Raw genomic sequence first — 16,148 nt, 5'->3', positions numbered from 1 at the left:
GACAGGGTGTTGTATAACCCATGCTGGCCTTGAATTCCTGATCCTCAGCCCACCCCTTCCCTGGACAAAAGCAACAGGCAGCTGTAGGAAAATGTTGGTGCCAGGCTCCTTCTTGGAGCAGATCTGCTGCGGGTGGAACAGAGGGATATGGTCCTGGCCACAGAGTTATGCCAGAGAGAAAAGAAGAGGCAAGAGGTGAAATTACAGACAAGGAAATGAATTAGAGGCAAGGGACAGGCAGAAAAGAACGAGTTCTGCCTGGCAGGCAATTTGAAAGGGTGCACATGTCTGGACAGGGACCTGGCCACAGGTGATGATGTAACTATTTGGGTAGAGGCTGGAGGAACTTGAGAGAGTGGGTGATAAGATAAGGAAGGAATCCAACAGGCCAGAGCTGGGACGGGGTGAACAGGACATCGCAGGCAGGCAGGCAGAAGTTGTACAGATAGGGTTTTAGAGCTTTGATGGTAGGCTCCCTTTCCATGAGTCAGGGAGAAGATCCAACAAACCGAACTCCAGCGTCCCAGGGTCAGCAAGGACCAGTGACCGAAGATCTAGGGGCTGTGGGGTGAATGGGGGCAAGCTCTTCTGTAGGTCCTCATGTGGGAACAGATGCCTAAGGGCAGAGCCTGGAGACATGGTCGCCTAGTACCGGAGCTTTTGGGTGAGGCCGAAAGGTGAGAAACCCCAGTTGAGATGAGACAAATCCTCACTGGTGGAAAACAGCCAGAAGGGAGGGCCTTACCGAAAGGCTCAGGGTCCCAGCGATCATTTCCCAGACTGCCAGCAGATGGGAGAAAACGCCAGGGGTACCTGCTGAGTCACAGCACCAGTGTTGTGAAACAGTGTTCCAGAGGCCTTGGTGGGTTTGAGCCCAGGAGACATGCCATGCAGGTGGCGGTCAGGGGGGCACGGCGGAAAGTTACTAACACTCTGCAGGCATGGCATCCATGTGGAAAGGTTTATTATTAAAAGGGGATGGGAGAGGGGAAGAAAGAAAAGGAGAGAAAGGTAAGCAGAGAGTGCCCACAGCCTCGAGAAGGGGGGGAGGAAAGGGGAGGGGCTTTCCCCTCTTAAAGGGGCTTTACATAAGATGACTTCAGGATGCTGGGCGGGTCCCCAAGGAGCAGGCCTGAATGCTACCCCCCCCCCATTTGTTTTTTTGTTTTGTTTTGTTTTTTGTAAAATCAATTAGCAGAAGTCAAGTGTCAATGTGAAAGCATCCCAAAATTAGGCACTTCATGTTTTGTGTGGATGTATCATATTGTCAGTGGGTAACTGAAAAACCTTTAGCTTACTGCTGTTGGGCATTTTAGTAGGAAAAACGCTGTTTTCAGTCAGGATCTCTAAAGACTAGCAATGATTAACGTACTGTACGCAGGAAAGTGCTACCATAATCTGCATAGTGTATTAGACTCTTTGTTGTGACAAATGCTGGAGAAAAACACAGGCATGATTCTGCTACAAGGTTTCAGTTTGTAGTCCTTACCTGTGTTCATTCTAGCCCAGTGGTGGGACAGAGCATTAGGCAGAGGAAATTTGTGACAGTGTCTATTCATCTCATGGCAGAGAGGAACCCAACAGAGGTTCCTGGGTTGGAACCAAGATACAGTTCTTTTTTGTTTGTTTGTTTTTTTTTGGTTTTTGCCAGAGCTGAGGATGGAACCCAGGGCTTTGTGCTTGCTAGGCAAGCACTCTACCACTGAGCTAAATCCCCAACCCCCAAGATACAGTTCTAAGAACACCCTTCAGACAGGTTGTGGTGGCATGTGCCTTTATTCCCAAGCACTCAGGAGGCAGAGGCAGCCAGCAGATCTCGGAGTTTGAAGCCAGCCTGGGCTACATATCCAGTTCCAGGACAGCCAGGGGCTACAGAGAGAAACCTTGTGTTGAAAAACAAAACAAAAAAAGGACACCCTTCAAGTAGCCTGCTTCTTCCAGCTAGGCCCCACCACCCAGTTTCCATAACCTTTTATATTTCCACCAACTAGAGACTAGGCTTCAACACGTTACAGTTGTTGGGGACGTTTTTACTTTTAAATCGTAACAGGAGGAGAATTTTTTTTTTTTTTTTTTTGAGCTGAGGATTGATCCCAGGGCCTTGTGCTTGCTAGGCAAGCGTTCTACCACTGAGCTAAATCCCCAACCCGAAAATTCTATTTTTATAAAAAGATCAGAAGAAATAATTGTGTCTCATATAGGAAATACAGAGATCATCCTTCCTCACTCCCTCTAAAAAAGAGAAGAAACAAAAAATTTGTATTTTACTTCAATTTGTGGTCACTTATTTGTAAAACATCTGAAATTTAATGACTGGTTTATACATTGAATCTGTAATATCAGAAGAAATATACTTATATAAGTAGTATCACTTATTTCTGTATAAGTTATACAGAAATATAAGTAATTAGTATTTATATTTAATGAAAATTTTCTGTTTACTTATTTAATTCACTCATAATAGCATAAGATGAAGATTATGTGAAAAATTTTTAAAATTGGAAACTGGAGGCTAGCATGAATGAGTCCCTAGGATCGATCACTACCTCTCCCATAACCATAAAAACTAAAATTGGGGCTGGAGAGATGGCTCAGAGGTTAAGAGCACTGACTGCTCTTCCAGAGGTCCTGAGTTCAATTCCCAGCACCCACATGGTGGCTCATAACCATCTGTAATGAGATCTGGAGCCCTCTTCTGTATACATAATAAATAAATAATTCAAAAAAAAAAAAAAAAAAAAAAAGAACTAAAATTGGGGCTGATAAGATGCCTCAGTCTGTAACATCATGGCCCCAAAAGCCAAACAACTGAATTTGATCCCTGGAACCCACGTAAAGGTAAAGGAAGTTTTTTTTTTTAACTTTGTGTATGGATGTGTGTGGTTCTGGGTATTCAACCCTGGGCTTTGAACATGATAGGCAGTTGCTGTATCGCTGAGCTCATATCCAGAACAACACACATTGTTTCTGTCGGGTAAATTGTGACATACCAGGGATGAGAATTTAAGGTATTGTTATATTAAGCAACTTACCTTCAATATTGGTCTTAACTTTTACCTGTTCTTTTCTTATGACAGGTAGAGCGTCATAGAGAACATCTCATTAACTACATTATATTTTTGAGAATCACACCATTTCTGCCTAACTGGTTTATTAATATTACCTCTCCTGTGATAAATGTGCCATTGAAAGTGTTTTTTATTGGCACTTTTCTAGGTAAGACTTCATGCCGTGTGACAGCTCATCCGTGCACATGTCCAACTGTCCAGCTGGCCTAGATTGCCTGCTATGTGCAAAATCACCAGTACCATATATAACTCTTGGCACAAAGCCTGGCCTAGATAAATAGCTTGTTCAGTGTATTGTAATGTGTTACCTCTGTAAAGAATGAGTACTTTCTACTAGATATTATTTTAGTAACCTGAAATTAAGCAGACCCCCTTTCCACCTGTGTGTGTGTGTGTGTGTGTGTGTGTGTGTGTGTGTGTGTGTGATACTAGGGCTCAAATGTGGGGCTTATGTATGCCGAGCCAGCAGCTCTGTGCCACCAACCACATCCTTAGCCCAGGGAGACTTTTTATATCCACCCAAACTCTGGCCCATTGGCCCTTTCTCCCTTTGCCAGCTGGAGCCGGTTAGCTCAGAGGTGACAGGTCGCAGGCCTGAGCTTCATTGGCTGAAAGCTCCTCTCCTGAGTCTGGATCGCATGTTCCCTTGTGAGCGTCCCAGGCTTCAGGGGCCCCCTGGCCTTCCAAAGGGCTTAGTGAGTGATGACTTGTAGCTGGCCAAAGACAACTTCTTCTTAGTACTTTTCTGCACAAACTTCACTGTTCCCCAGCCTGAACATTGTTCTCCTGGTTTTTCGAGACAGGGTTTCTCTGTGTAACAGTCCTGACACTCGCTCTATAGACCAGGCCGGCCACCAACTCACTTAGATCCACCTGCCTCTGCCCCTGAGTGCTGGGACTACCCTGATCTTCTGCAAGAGCAGCTGGCATTCTTAACCACTGAGCTATCTTTCCAACCCCTTGCATTTACTTCATCTTATAAACTGCTGTGTCTACCCAGACTGTGTATCTTCCCAACTTCTACTATTTTTTGTGTTTGATTTGGAGGTAGAGCTTGAACCCAGGAAGTCTGTTCTACATATATGTTCAACCTAGTTTTTGTAGGGTGTTGGGGGTGTAGGAAGTACATGGGTTTGAACCTAGAGCTTCATGCATGTGAGGCAAATACTCTGCCATTGAATGAGATCCCCAGCCATCTTTATTTTTCCTCCCATTTTTTTTTGTTTTTTTTGTTTTTTGTTTTTCGAGACAGGGTTTCTCTATAGCTTTGGAGGCTGTCCTGGACTAGCTCCGTAGACCAGGCTGACCTCGAACTCACAGAGATCCACCTGTCCCTGCCTCCCGAGTGCTGGGATTACAGGCATGCGCCACCACCGCCTGGCCTGACTGACTTTTAAAACATGCTAAAGTTATGAAGTTATTCTGTGGATGACATGTTTTTGTATTTTGTTTTCATTTGCCTTCTCAAATATTCGGGCTTTAAAATCTTTCATTATCCTGAGGAGGTGCCTATAGAAACAGAATTACTTTTGGGGACTACTACACTTACAAAGTTGGACGTTTTCTACCCACCGATCCACCTCCCTAGCCGTTCTTGTTTTTCTCAATATGAAAAGGCACACTTTTCCTTCTTTTTTTTTTTTAACTGAGGATCAAACCCATGGCCTTGCTCAAATTTTATTTCTATGGTGTACTTCAAAGTCAATGTGTCAAGATAATTTTATCATTTCAAAATGTTATCCATGTGAATGCTAGTGTGTGGTAGGATTGAGCTGGGGCCTCCAGTGTGCTAAGTACCTGCTTTTAATTCTCAGTCCTTTCTTCAAAATGCAAACAGCTGTGTTCCTAAAAGACAGTATATGCACATAGAAATTTAATTTTTAGAATGGGATTTGGGGAGTCTGGAGTTTTGGTTCAATGCTTAAGAATATTTGTTGCTCTTATAGAGGACCTGGGTTCAGTTCCCAGTACTCATATGGAGGCTCATACCTGTCTGTAACTCTAGATCTAGGGATCTGATGCCCTCTTCTGGCCTCCATGGGCACTGCATGCACTTACATGTGAGCAAAACATGGATACATGAAGAAAAAATATGGGGAAATTGGTGGTTTTACTTTATTTGACAGACTCTCAGTGCCACTCACTCTCTGCCTTTTGTTTTTTTATTTTAGGTGTTGCACCTCCCTCTTTTGTAGCAATTAAGGCAGGAACAACTCTGTATCAGCTTACAACAGCGGGGGAAGCTGTTTCCTGGAACTCAGTATTTATTCTAATGATTTTGGCTCTTCTCTCTATTCTGCCAGCCATCTTCCAGAAAAAACTAAAACAGAAATTTGAATAAAAATCATGGGTTTTTGTTTACCACCACCACCACCACTACCACCATCATCATCATCTCAGGATTGCAGGTGTATCCGTGTTATGTTTTGAAATCACCTCTTCAGTAACTGAAAGAAGATTTGTAAAGTAAAATATCCCAGGAGACAGTTGAAACAATGCCTCTATGTGGCAAGGGAGAACAGAAATTGTTGTACTGTGACAAATGCTATGAGCTGTATGTTGTCCATTACTATACCAAGAGTAGCTCTGAGATTGCATTCATGTGACTTGGTTTGCAATTCTTACTCTAAATGATTCATTGAATTGAGTGTTTTTTTTTTTTTTTCTTTTCTGTCTGACTAATAACTAAAATAGTGAACTTGGGTACAGTAGCACATACATGTAATCCCAGCTGCTCAGGAGACTAAGGCCAGAGGATTGCTAGTTTGAGACCAGCTTGAGCAATGCCTCAAGACCCTATATTAAAGTAAAATAAGGAACAGTAAAATTAAACAATAGAAAAATTCAGAGCATAAACTGAATACTTGAAGCAAATAGGAGGTTTTATTTTCTTTCTCTTCAGACAGCACTTTCCATAGGCCAGTGAATGTAGCAAGAATGAGTTATTAAAGTTTTCCTTATAGATTTTTATCATGAATAAGTATGATAATTTAAGTTCTGGCCAGTCTGTTTTCATTCTTTTTCTAGGCTTTACAGTATTTCCACCGTACATATATAAAATGAGAATTATATGCCTGTATCATATTGGTGTTGATAATGTATATTCAGATAATAATATTTTGTTACAGTGTCTTTATTATCTTGAAGGGGTTCTAAAAGTAAATACTCGGAGCATATAGTTTTTAGACATTAATTATTTTATACTGAAACATCTGGCAGAAACAGTGGTTAAATCTAGTTTATTTGTTCCAATGACTGTAAATTTTGCCTCATTAATATGTCTGCTCATTAAAGAGTATATTGTGTAATTAATTACCTTTTATGCATGATAAATCTGCGATTGCTTTGTTGCCTTTCCTCTAATGACTTCCTGCTTGGGACAGCACTTGATTAGTACAGTTTCCCAACTGTAGAGCTTTCTCACCTCACGAAGTGAAACAATTTTTCTGTGGTGATTAGTGGCTCTACCATTTCTTGAGAGACTCATTTTGTCTGAGTGGCTATGCGCTTCATTCCTTGCCAGGACAGAGCGACCTGAAGCACTCCAAGATGCAGTTGGTATGTTGAACAATTGCTTTAGCGGTGTGGGAAGTCCTTGTGTTTTTATCTTTGTAGTCTGATCATCGAAGTCCAGTTTTCCTGCATAATATGGACTAATCTTTTTCTGTCACAGTGTTAATATGTGGATATGTTACAAATACAAGGAAAATAATATTGATTGATAGTGTAGTCTTGTGTCCTTTTGTGTGAAATTGTTATGTCTAGCAAGTTCTTAATAACCAGAGACCAAGTGATAAAGCTTTTGTTATTTTTATAAATGAATTAAACACATGGCTGTTTGGGACAAAGATTTACTAATATTATTGTATAAATATCATTGAAGCTGGGCATGGTAACATGCTTGCAATCCCTAGCCTTTGGAAGTAGAGGTTCAGAGTTAACCTCGGCCACATAATGAGTTTGAGGCCAACCTGAGCTATACACACATACATGTATACTCACATGTGTGTATGTAAATTTTTTATCGGACCTTTATAAATAAATAAAAGCTTGGGTTTGGGGGAAACCTTCTTGTTTATTTTGGTTTGTCTTATGGTGCTTAGTCTATGCTGAGAATATTACCTCCATCCTCTAGTGTATACATTCTTTTCCTTTGCTATATTTTTTTTCCTACATATAACAGGAGCTGCCAATTTAGTTGGATATATTTTCTTCTACCTGGAGAGAGTAACCATTGTTTTAACACGCTTGACTGTCAAGAAAAAAGCTCTTTCAGAGGTCCTGAGTTCAATTCCCAGCAACCACATGGCTCACAACTATCTATAATGGGTTCTGATATGCCCTTCAGACGTGCAGGTATACGTGCAGACAGAACACTGTATACATAATAACTAAACCTTTAAAAGAGAGAGAACTTAGACCAAGCATGGTGACCCATGCCCAGTGCTTGGAAGGCTGAGGCAGGAAGATAAGAGGTAGAGTTCCTGGACAGCTTGGATACCTGAATCTTGTCTCAGGGAAACACAACTTGGCAGTAGTAGGTATTACCCCAAATACAGTGTGTCACCAGTGTTCATAGAGCACAGATTTGGCATAATGCCAAACATAAATCCAATCTTTAAGCACTGTCTCTATCTTTGGGCTAGGGATTAGACCCAGGGCCTTGCCCATGCTTAAATATGTACCATCCATATGACTGAGGTATAACCATAGCCAAATTTTTTTTTTTTTTTTTTTCAAGACAGGGTTTTTCTGTGTAGCTCTGGAGCCAGTCCTGGAACTTGTTTTGTAGACCAGGCTGGACTTGAACTCACAGAGATTTGCCTGCCTCTGCCTCTTGAGTTCTGGGATTAAAGGCATGAACCACCGCCACCCAGCTCATAACCACATCCTAGGAATAACCAAAAGAGAACATCCTATTGTAATGGAGAGGCAAGTAGGCTAAGTAGGCAGTCCAGATGCTTAAGACTGTTTCCTTCTTAGTTTCTGGCTCTTTCATGGAGCTTTGTTACTTTGATTTAACTTATCTATGATGGTTAATAATTGTAAACTAAAATGTAGATTACACTGGAGAAATATTAATGTCATGCTCTAGATTGACTTCATCAGAGTATATACATTTTTTAACAAATAACATTTCTTGATTAAAAGAATTGTTTTGATTTTTGTTTTGTTTTGTTTTTCAAGACTGGGTTTCTCCATAGCCCTGGCTGTCCTGGAACTCACTCTGTAGGCCAGGCTGGCCTCCAACTCACAAAGGTCCTCCTGCCTCTGCCTCCTGAATGCTGGGATTAAAGGCGTGTGCTACCAACATCCGGCTTGATATAATTCTTTATGAAACCTTGAGAATAGGAACCAGGGGACTAGACTGCTATGGGTCTTGGTGTTGATGTCAGTATGTGTCTTTGTGAGATGTTGCCTTTGGATGAAATTGGGTGCATACGATTTCTCTGATTTCTTAGAACTACATATAACTACATGTAATCTATTAGGATTGTCTCAAAATAAAAAGATTAAGATTACAGTGTGGTTGCACACACTTTTAATCTAAGAGGCAGAAGCAGGTAGATCTCTGACTTCTAGGCTAACTAAAAACAAAAAATTTGGGGTTGGAGAGATGAGCCAGTGGTTAAGAGCATTGACTGCCCTTCCAGAGGACCCAGGTTCAGTTTCCAGCACCCACATGTGGCTCACACATGTCTGTAATTCCAGTTTCAGGGCTCTGACACCCTCAGGCAGACATACATTCAGGCAAAATACCAATGCACATAAAATAAAAATAAATTATATATTTAAAAAATTGGAAATAACTTCCCCACCAGTGATGTTTGAATGAGTGATCCAGTTTCTCTTTTTAGCAACTGTTCATAACTAGACCAAAAATGAAAGCAATCCAAATGTCCTTCAATCAACTAGTTTTTTAAAAGAAAGCAAAATTAAGAGAAAATATAAAACTGGATAGTGGTGGCACACTCCTTTAATCCCAGCACTCAGGATGCGGAGGCAGGCGGATCTCTGTGAGTTTGAGGCTAGCCTGGACTACAGAGTGAATTCCAGGACAGGCTCCAAAACTACACAGAGAAACCCCGTATTGAACCCCCCCCCCCAAAAAAAATAAAGAAACAAAAAAAGAAGAGCTGGCTTAGCAGCACTCTAGAAATAAAAGAAATAGAAATTCGGGGTTGGGGATTTAGCTCAGTGGTAGAGCGCTTGCCTAGCTAGCGCAAGGCCCCAGGTTTGGTCCTTAGCTCTGGCAAAAAAAAGACAAAAAAGCTGGGTGGTGGTGGCCTACGCCTGTAATCCCAGCACTTGGGAGGCGGAGGCGGGCGGATCTCTGTGAGTTTGAGGCTAGCCTGGACTACAGAGTGAATTCCAGGACAGGCTCCAAAACTACACAGAGAAACCCCGTATTGAACCCCCCCCCCAAAAAAAAATAAAGAAACAAAAAAAGAAGAGCTGGCTTAGCAGCACTCTAGAAATAAAAGAAATAGAAATTCGGGGTTGGGGATTTAGCTCAGTGGTAGAGCGCTTGCCTAGCTAGCGCAAGGCCCCAGGTTTGGTCCTTAGCTCTGGCAAAAAAAAAGACAAAAAAGCTGGGTGGTGGTGGCCTACGCCTGTAATCCCAGCACTTGGGAGGCGGAGGCAGGTGGATCTCTGTGAGTTTGAGGCAATACTAGCTGTGGCTGGAGAGACACATTGAGTTCAAGGCCAGCCTAGGCTAATAGCAAGAACCTATCTGGAAAACATACAGGGGCTGGAAAGAAGGCTCTTGTGTCTCAGGTAACCATGGTCTCTTTGAGGATGGAAACCAGACCCATGAGAAGTAAGGTTGATCTGGTCACAACAAACTGATGTATGGAGAAAAGCAAGCCGGGTGGTAATGGTGCATGCCTTTAATCGCAGCACTCGGGAGGCAGAGGCAGGCGGATCTCTTGAGTTCAAGGCCAGCCTGGGCTACCAAATGAGTTCCAGGAAAGGCACAAAGCTACACAGAAACCCTGTCTTGAAAAGCCGGAAAAAAAAAAAGAAAAAGAAAAGGAAGAGTAGCTGGGACTATATAGCCCAGGAGTAGTGTATTTGTGTAAAGGAATCAGTGGGGGTGGTTTGCATGACAGTAGACAGGAAGGCTATCAGATATGTACCTTGTGACTTCAGCAAGAGGCTGGGCCTGGAACTCTGCTATTTCTCCATCTGAAGCCTAGTAGCATTGCTGAGCCCCAAGTTCTCAATGTTCTACTGACAGAAGTGCTGTAGAAAACATTCTGAACATGAAGTCCAGAGATCTGAGTTGGAACAGTGGAGGAGAGTTCATGTCCTCAAAACTCCACGTTTGTCTATTTTAAATAAAGATTTGAATGCCTATAAGGTTTGTGTTGTGGTCTTTTTTGTTTGTTTGTTTGTTTGTTTTCCAAGACAAGGTTTCTCTATATTTAAACGGTCCTGGCTGCCCTGGAACTGGCCTCCCGAGCGCTGGGGTTTATGGTGTGCACCATCACCGCCCGGCTGAGTTGTGGCTTTTAAATTGACCACAGGTAACAACTTAGTCCATCATTACTGGTAGTGTTATAGTGGGACAGTCTGTTGTGTGACATTTTGAAGGTAGCAATTTTAGATAGTTTTTAAAATATATTGGCTGGGGAAATGACTCAGGTCAAGAGCTCTTGTTTCTCTGGCAGAGGAAGAAGGTTTGATTCCCAACACGCACATGGTGGCACACAACCATCTGTAACTTCAGTTCCAGAGGATCCAATGCCCTCTTCTGACCTCAGTGGGCATCAGACACACATGGTGCACATATGTACACATGAAGGCAAAATATACACATACAATAAATCTGAAGTCATTGTGGGTTGGAGAGAGCCTAGCAGATACTCAATTGAGTACTAGAGTTTGGATTCCAGCAGCTATGTCCTGCAAACACCTGTAACTTCAGCTCTAAGGAACACCTATATAGACACAAAAACAAGTATTAAGTTTTGAAAACATGATGGCTCATGCCTGCAATCCTGAAAACTGAGGCAGAGAGTTTGTGAGTTTCAGACCAGCTGGACTACACAAAATAACGTCCTGTCTAAAGAATAAATAGGTGCTGGGGAGAAGGTTTAGTGAACTGGATCCCTGAGTGGTGCAAGAAAACTGGGTGAGCCAGGGTGGGGCTTGGGAGTGGTATCTCCAGCTTTCAGGAGACAGAGGCAGGCGGATCTCTGAATTGAGGCCAGCCTGGTCTACATCTACATACCAAGTTCATACCACCCACAGCTATAAAGTGAGTCTCAGTCTCTCTCTCTCTCTCTCTCTCTCTCTCTCTCTCTCTCTCTCTCTCTCTCTCCCTCCCTCCCTCCCTCCCTCCCTCCCTCCTCTAACCCCGACTAACCTTGAGTTTACTCTGTTGCTGAGAATAACCTAAAACTTGTGATCCTTCTGTCTGTACCTCCCAATATACCAACAATCTCTTTTAAATAACACTGAATAAGGAAGTATTACAGGGAATAAGAACTAAAGATAGAGTCACACAGTAAGTGAAAGGTTGGTAATTAAGCTCAGTTGATAGAGTGCTTGCTTGGCATACACAGAACCATGGGTTTAATTCTCAGCACTACAAAAATCTGTCCTGATGGTACAGCCTGTAATCCCAGCATTTAGTTACATAGTAAATTTGAGCTCAGCCTAATCTACACTGTGCCAGTGAGCTATGCCCCAGCCCTTAGCAGGCTGGCAGGCATTTCTTGTCAGATTTTCAATATTCCAGTTGAGGATATCGATGCTCAACTTGTACTGGCCTATATATCACACTGGTACTGGAATTCTCTGCTCAGATAGTTTTATAAATGTTTTAAAGGAATGAAAGCAGAAAAAAAAAGTAGACACTCATGGCTCACAGATCTCCAGTTTCTGTGACTCATCATACATCACAATTTTTGTTGTTGAAAGATTGGCATTGTAAGGTCACGGCAAAACATTAAATCAAATGTGTGACTGTAGATGGATTTTTCTTTTGGCCACCAGCTCACAAATAATGACACAGAGGCATATTATTTATGAAAGCTTGGCCTTAGTTTAGACTTGTTCATAACTAGTTCTTAGAACTTAAATTAACCCTTATCTTTTAATCTTTGTTCTTTTATGTAGCTTGGTTACCTTTATCTGTACTGCCCATCCAGCTTCCTCTGGCTGGCTGGCAACTCTGCCTATTTTCTTCCCAGAGTCCTCTCTGTCCTCAGAAAGTTCCACCTAACCTCTTTCTGCCTAGCTATTGGCCATTCAGCTCTTCATTAAACCAATCAGAAGGTGCCTTGGCAAAGACACATCTTCACAATGTAAACAAATATTCCGCAACACATGGCCCTTCTAAGCACAGTACGTGAATGGAATGGTGATGCAGGTGGCCTTGGGCATAAAAGAAAGAGGTAGGTATAGATACTGCCTGCCCACTGACCATATCCAGCACCATGCTCGCAACCAGGTGATGAGGGTCAAAGGTGAGAGGAGAATGGAGCAGAAGCACAAAGAAAGCTGTAATGGAAGAGCATAACAGATGTTGACTGTAGCTCTGCAAATCTGTGTTCTGCTGTCTACCAGCCACGTGCTGGCAAATATCCAGTAGCCTTGTGTGGGGTGTGTGTGTGTGTGTGTGTGTGTGTGTGTGTGTAAAGGATGCAGCTCCAGATACTTTACTGCCACCTATTGGAAGACTGTCATAATAACTATGCAAATTAACGGTGCCCACAATGAGACCTATTGGATGGAAGTCTGTTTGATATTATTAGAAGCATGCCAGAACAGACTGGTGAAAAGTAAACTAGGAAAGTTTTTCTTTAATAAAACTTGCCAGAGCTCCTAAAAAAAAAAAAAAAAAAAAAAAAAAAAAAAAAAAAAAGTTAGTAGGCAGCCCATGTTACTTTCAGGGTGTTAAGAGCCAGAGTCACAAATACTAATTTACAATGTTTGAAGTCAGCCTGGACTACATGAAACCCTATCTCAAAAGACCAAACAAAAAATCCCAAAATAGTCAATTATAAGTTGTATGTATTTTCATATTAGTGAAATTTACTATTTTTAGTGGGTAGTTCTCAGTTTTGTCAGTCATGAACCATTATGTAACCACCATTACAATCAAGATAGATGACAATTCCAGCACCCCATCTCAAAATCTTTCAGAAGTGGGATGTGATGCCATGAATCGTTAAATCCCAGTACTCTGGAGACAGAGACAAGCTATGAGTTTGAAACCAGGCTGGCCTATATAGAGAGTTTGAGACTAGGCCAGCCACATACACATACTGAGACCCAGTCTCAAAACAAAGCAAAACAAAAATCTTTCAGAGCTCAGCGACAGCTAAATATATCTTCCCTTTGGGATCTGGTCCAAGGGCCTTTCATTTCTCCCTCACTAGGACCATCCGGCCTTTCCCAGGAAGCTCTTGGCCCCAAGCTGATGAGAATAACGGTGCCACTGTGTTCACAGTCTAAGGGAAAAGGCTGGGTGCAGCACACAAGAGGCCATCTGGTCTGATTCTGAAAAGCTTTGTAGTCCAATGGGACATGGGGGGGAAGGGAGAGGGGCTGAGAGCCAAAGATACTTCTCTGCTTTCTGGGTCTGACTACCCTCTTCTACGTCAACACACACACACACACACACACACACACACACACACACACACACACACACACATACACATTCATGCAAACACATGTATGTATGCATCTACATACAAGATCAGTCCTGCACCAGATCAGTCACCCATACAGAAACACATTCACATGTTCACACACTACTTTAGGGAAGGTTGCAACCCTTGGGGGCATTATCAACATTTGCTTCTGTTCCTCAACTTGCAGTTTCAGATGTGGGTTGAGGCTGACTGATTTTGGAGGCTTCTTTGTTGTTGTTAGTTACATGGCTACAGGGTGATGTCTGTTAAATATAAATGGAGCAGAGGTGGTTGATGGTTCAGAAAAGGAGCTGACACATAATTGCCCTCCAGGAATCAGCTTTGTTAAGTGAAAGCGCCTCCACCTAGACTGTGACCAGGCTGTGAGGTGGGAGACAGAAAAAAACAGTAGGGCTAGAGAGACCACTCAGCAGTTAGGAGTGCTTTCTGCTCTTCCAGGAGTCAGGCTCCTACTCAGAGCTTCAAGTCAGGTGGCTCAGGAACACCAGCTCCAGGCAATCCAATATCCTCTTCTGGCTTCTTTAGACACACGCACTCACACACGCACACATGGGAATAACATATCAGAAATAGCTTAACAGGGGCTTTAACCATAAAGAGAAACTTTCCTTTAAAACTGGGAGAGGTGACCAAGCATGGTGGCACATACCTTTAACCCCAGCACTTAGGAGACAGAAGCAGGTGGATCTCAGATTCTAAGGCCAGCCTGGTCTACATAGCTAGTTCCAGGCAAGCCAGAGCTACATCTATAATTCCAGTTCCAAGGACTCCAATGCCCTCTTCTGACCTTTGCAGGCACCAGGAACACATGTAGTACACATATATGCAGACAAAACACTCACAAAATAAATCTTTTTGAAAAACCTCAAGCTGAGTGGTGTTGGTGCACGCCTTTAATCCCAGCACTCGGGAAGCAGAGCCAGGCGGATCTCTGTGAGTTCGAGGCCAGCCTGGTCTACCGAGTGAGATCCAGGACAGGCACCAAAACTACACAGAGAAACCCTGTCTCGAAGAAAAAACAGAAAACCTCAAGAGGAGTTTCATTAAGAGGTTTAGTTCAAAGCAAGAATAAAAGTGACAGAGATAGTGCTGCCATAATAAGGACGACAAAGAAAGGCTCCCCGAAAAGAGGCTCCAGAGAAATCAGTGAACGAGTGGAAATATCCGACTGTGTACATCTTCTGGGGCTCACAAGAAGTGTTTTGCCATGAGATTTAGGATTACATATGTAACGAAAGAACACGGAGGAACCAGGCCCTGGTTAAGGCCATCATTTAGGAACTATAAAACCATAACATAGCATAGCTGCTTAACTCTGTGCCGAGAACGTTCTGGCAGTGTGGCCTGATTTTCAATTCTTTTAGAAAGTGAGTTGTTGAGAGACAGGAGGAGTCCTGTTTACAAGCAAGGTGGGCAGTAGGGTGTGAGAAAGTGAAATAGCTGTGATTCCTTAGGTAAAAATCAGTCAGAGATGGCTATGATTATCGAGCATGGTGACAGTGCTTATGACCCTAACACTCCAGAGACTGGGGCCTAACAGCCTGGCCAATGTAGTGAGACTGTGTCTTAAAACTAATAATAGAAATAAAACAAACTGTGAAGGATCAGTAGGTTCCTTTGTTTACACAGTAGAACTTTTCATTGAGCAAAGCAAATACTTTTTTTTTAGATTTTTTTTTAATTTTAATTTTTAAGCCAGGTGGCAGTAACACATGCCTTTAATTCCAGCACTTGGGAGGCAGAGGCAGGCAGATCTTTATGAGTTCAAAGCTTTCCTGGTCTACAGAGCTAGTTCCAGGGCAGCCAGGGGTACACAAAGAACCCTGTCTTGAAAAATCACAAAATTTTTTTCTTTAAATTCTATGTGTATGGGTAAGTACTGTCTAGTTTTATGTCAACCGGACACAAGCTAAAGTCATCTGAGAGGAGGCAACCTCAATTAAGAAACTGGCTCCACAAGATCAGGCTATAGGCAAACCTATAGGGCATATTCTTAATTAGGATTGATGGAGGAGGGTACAGCCCATTGTGGATGGTGCCATCCCTGGGCTGGTGGTGCTGGTTCTATAAGAAAGCAGGCTGAGCAAGCCAAGGAGAGCAAGTCAGTAAGCAGCATCCCCCCGTGGCCCCTGCATCAGCTCCTGCTTCCAGGTTCCTGCCCTGTTTGAGTTCCTGTCCTGACTTCCTAGCAGTGATATGGAAGCATAAGCCCAATAAACCCTTTCCTCCCCAAATTGCTTTTTGGTCGTTTCATTGAAGCAATAGAGATTCTAAGACAGGATGTTTTGTCTGCATGTATGTCTGTGTACATTGTGTGTACAGTGCCCACAGAGGCCAGAAGAAGGGGTCAGATCTTCTGGAACTGGAGTTTATAGCTGATTGTGAGCAACTGTGTGGGTGTTGGGAA

The 16,148-nt window shown here is 42.7% G+C and overlaps 1 protein-coding gene across 1 annotated transcript in view; it reads left to right on the top strand.

Moving 5' to 3' along the window:
* Positions 1–6,792, top strand: part of Tmem41b (transmembrane protein 41B) — a 28,105-nt gene extending 21,313 nt beyond the window's left edge. The window contains exons 6-7 of the mRNA XM_036173505.1: positions 3,078–3,216; positions 5,240–6,792. Coding sequence (XP_036029398.1) covers positions 3,078–3,216; positions 5,240–5,409 — 309 coding nt within the window. The 3' untranslated portion in view covers positions 5,410–6,792. The remainder of the gene's footprint in view (positions 1–3,077; positions 3,217–5,239) is intronic.
* The last annotated feature ends 9,356 nt before the right edge of the window (positions 6,793–16,148 follow it).

This window comes from Onychomys torridus, chromosome 1 (assembly GCF_903995425.1).
Source record: "Onychomys torridus chromosome 1, mOncTor1.1, whole genome shotgun sequence".
Lineage (NCBI taxonomy): Eukaryota > Metazoa > Chordata > Mammalia > Rodentia > Cricetidae > Onychomys > Onychomys torridus.
The sequence above is the reverse complement of the archived record's forward strand: the minus strand, read 5'-3'. Positions and strand labels throughout refer to the sequence as shown.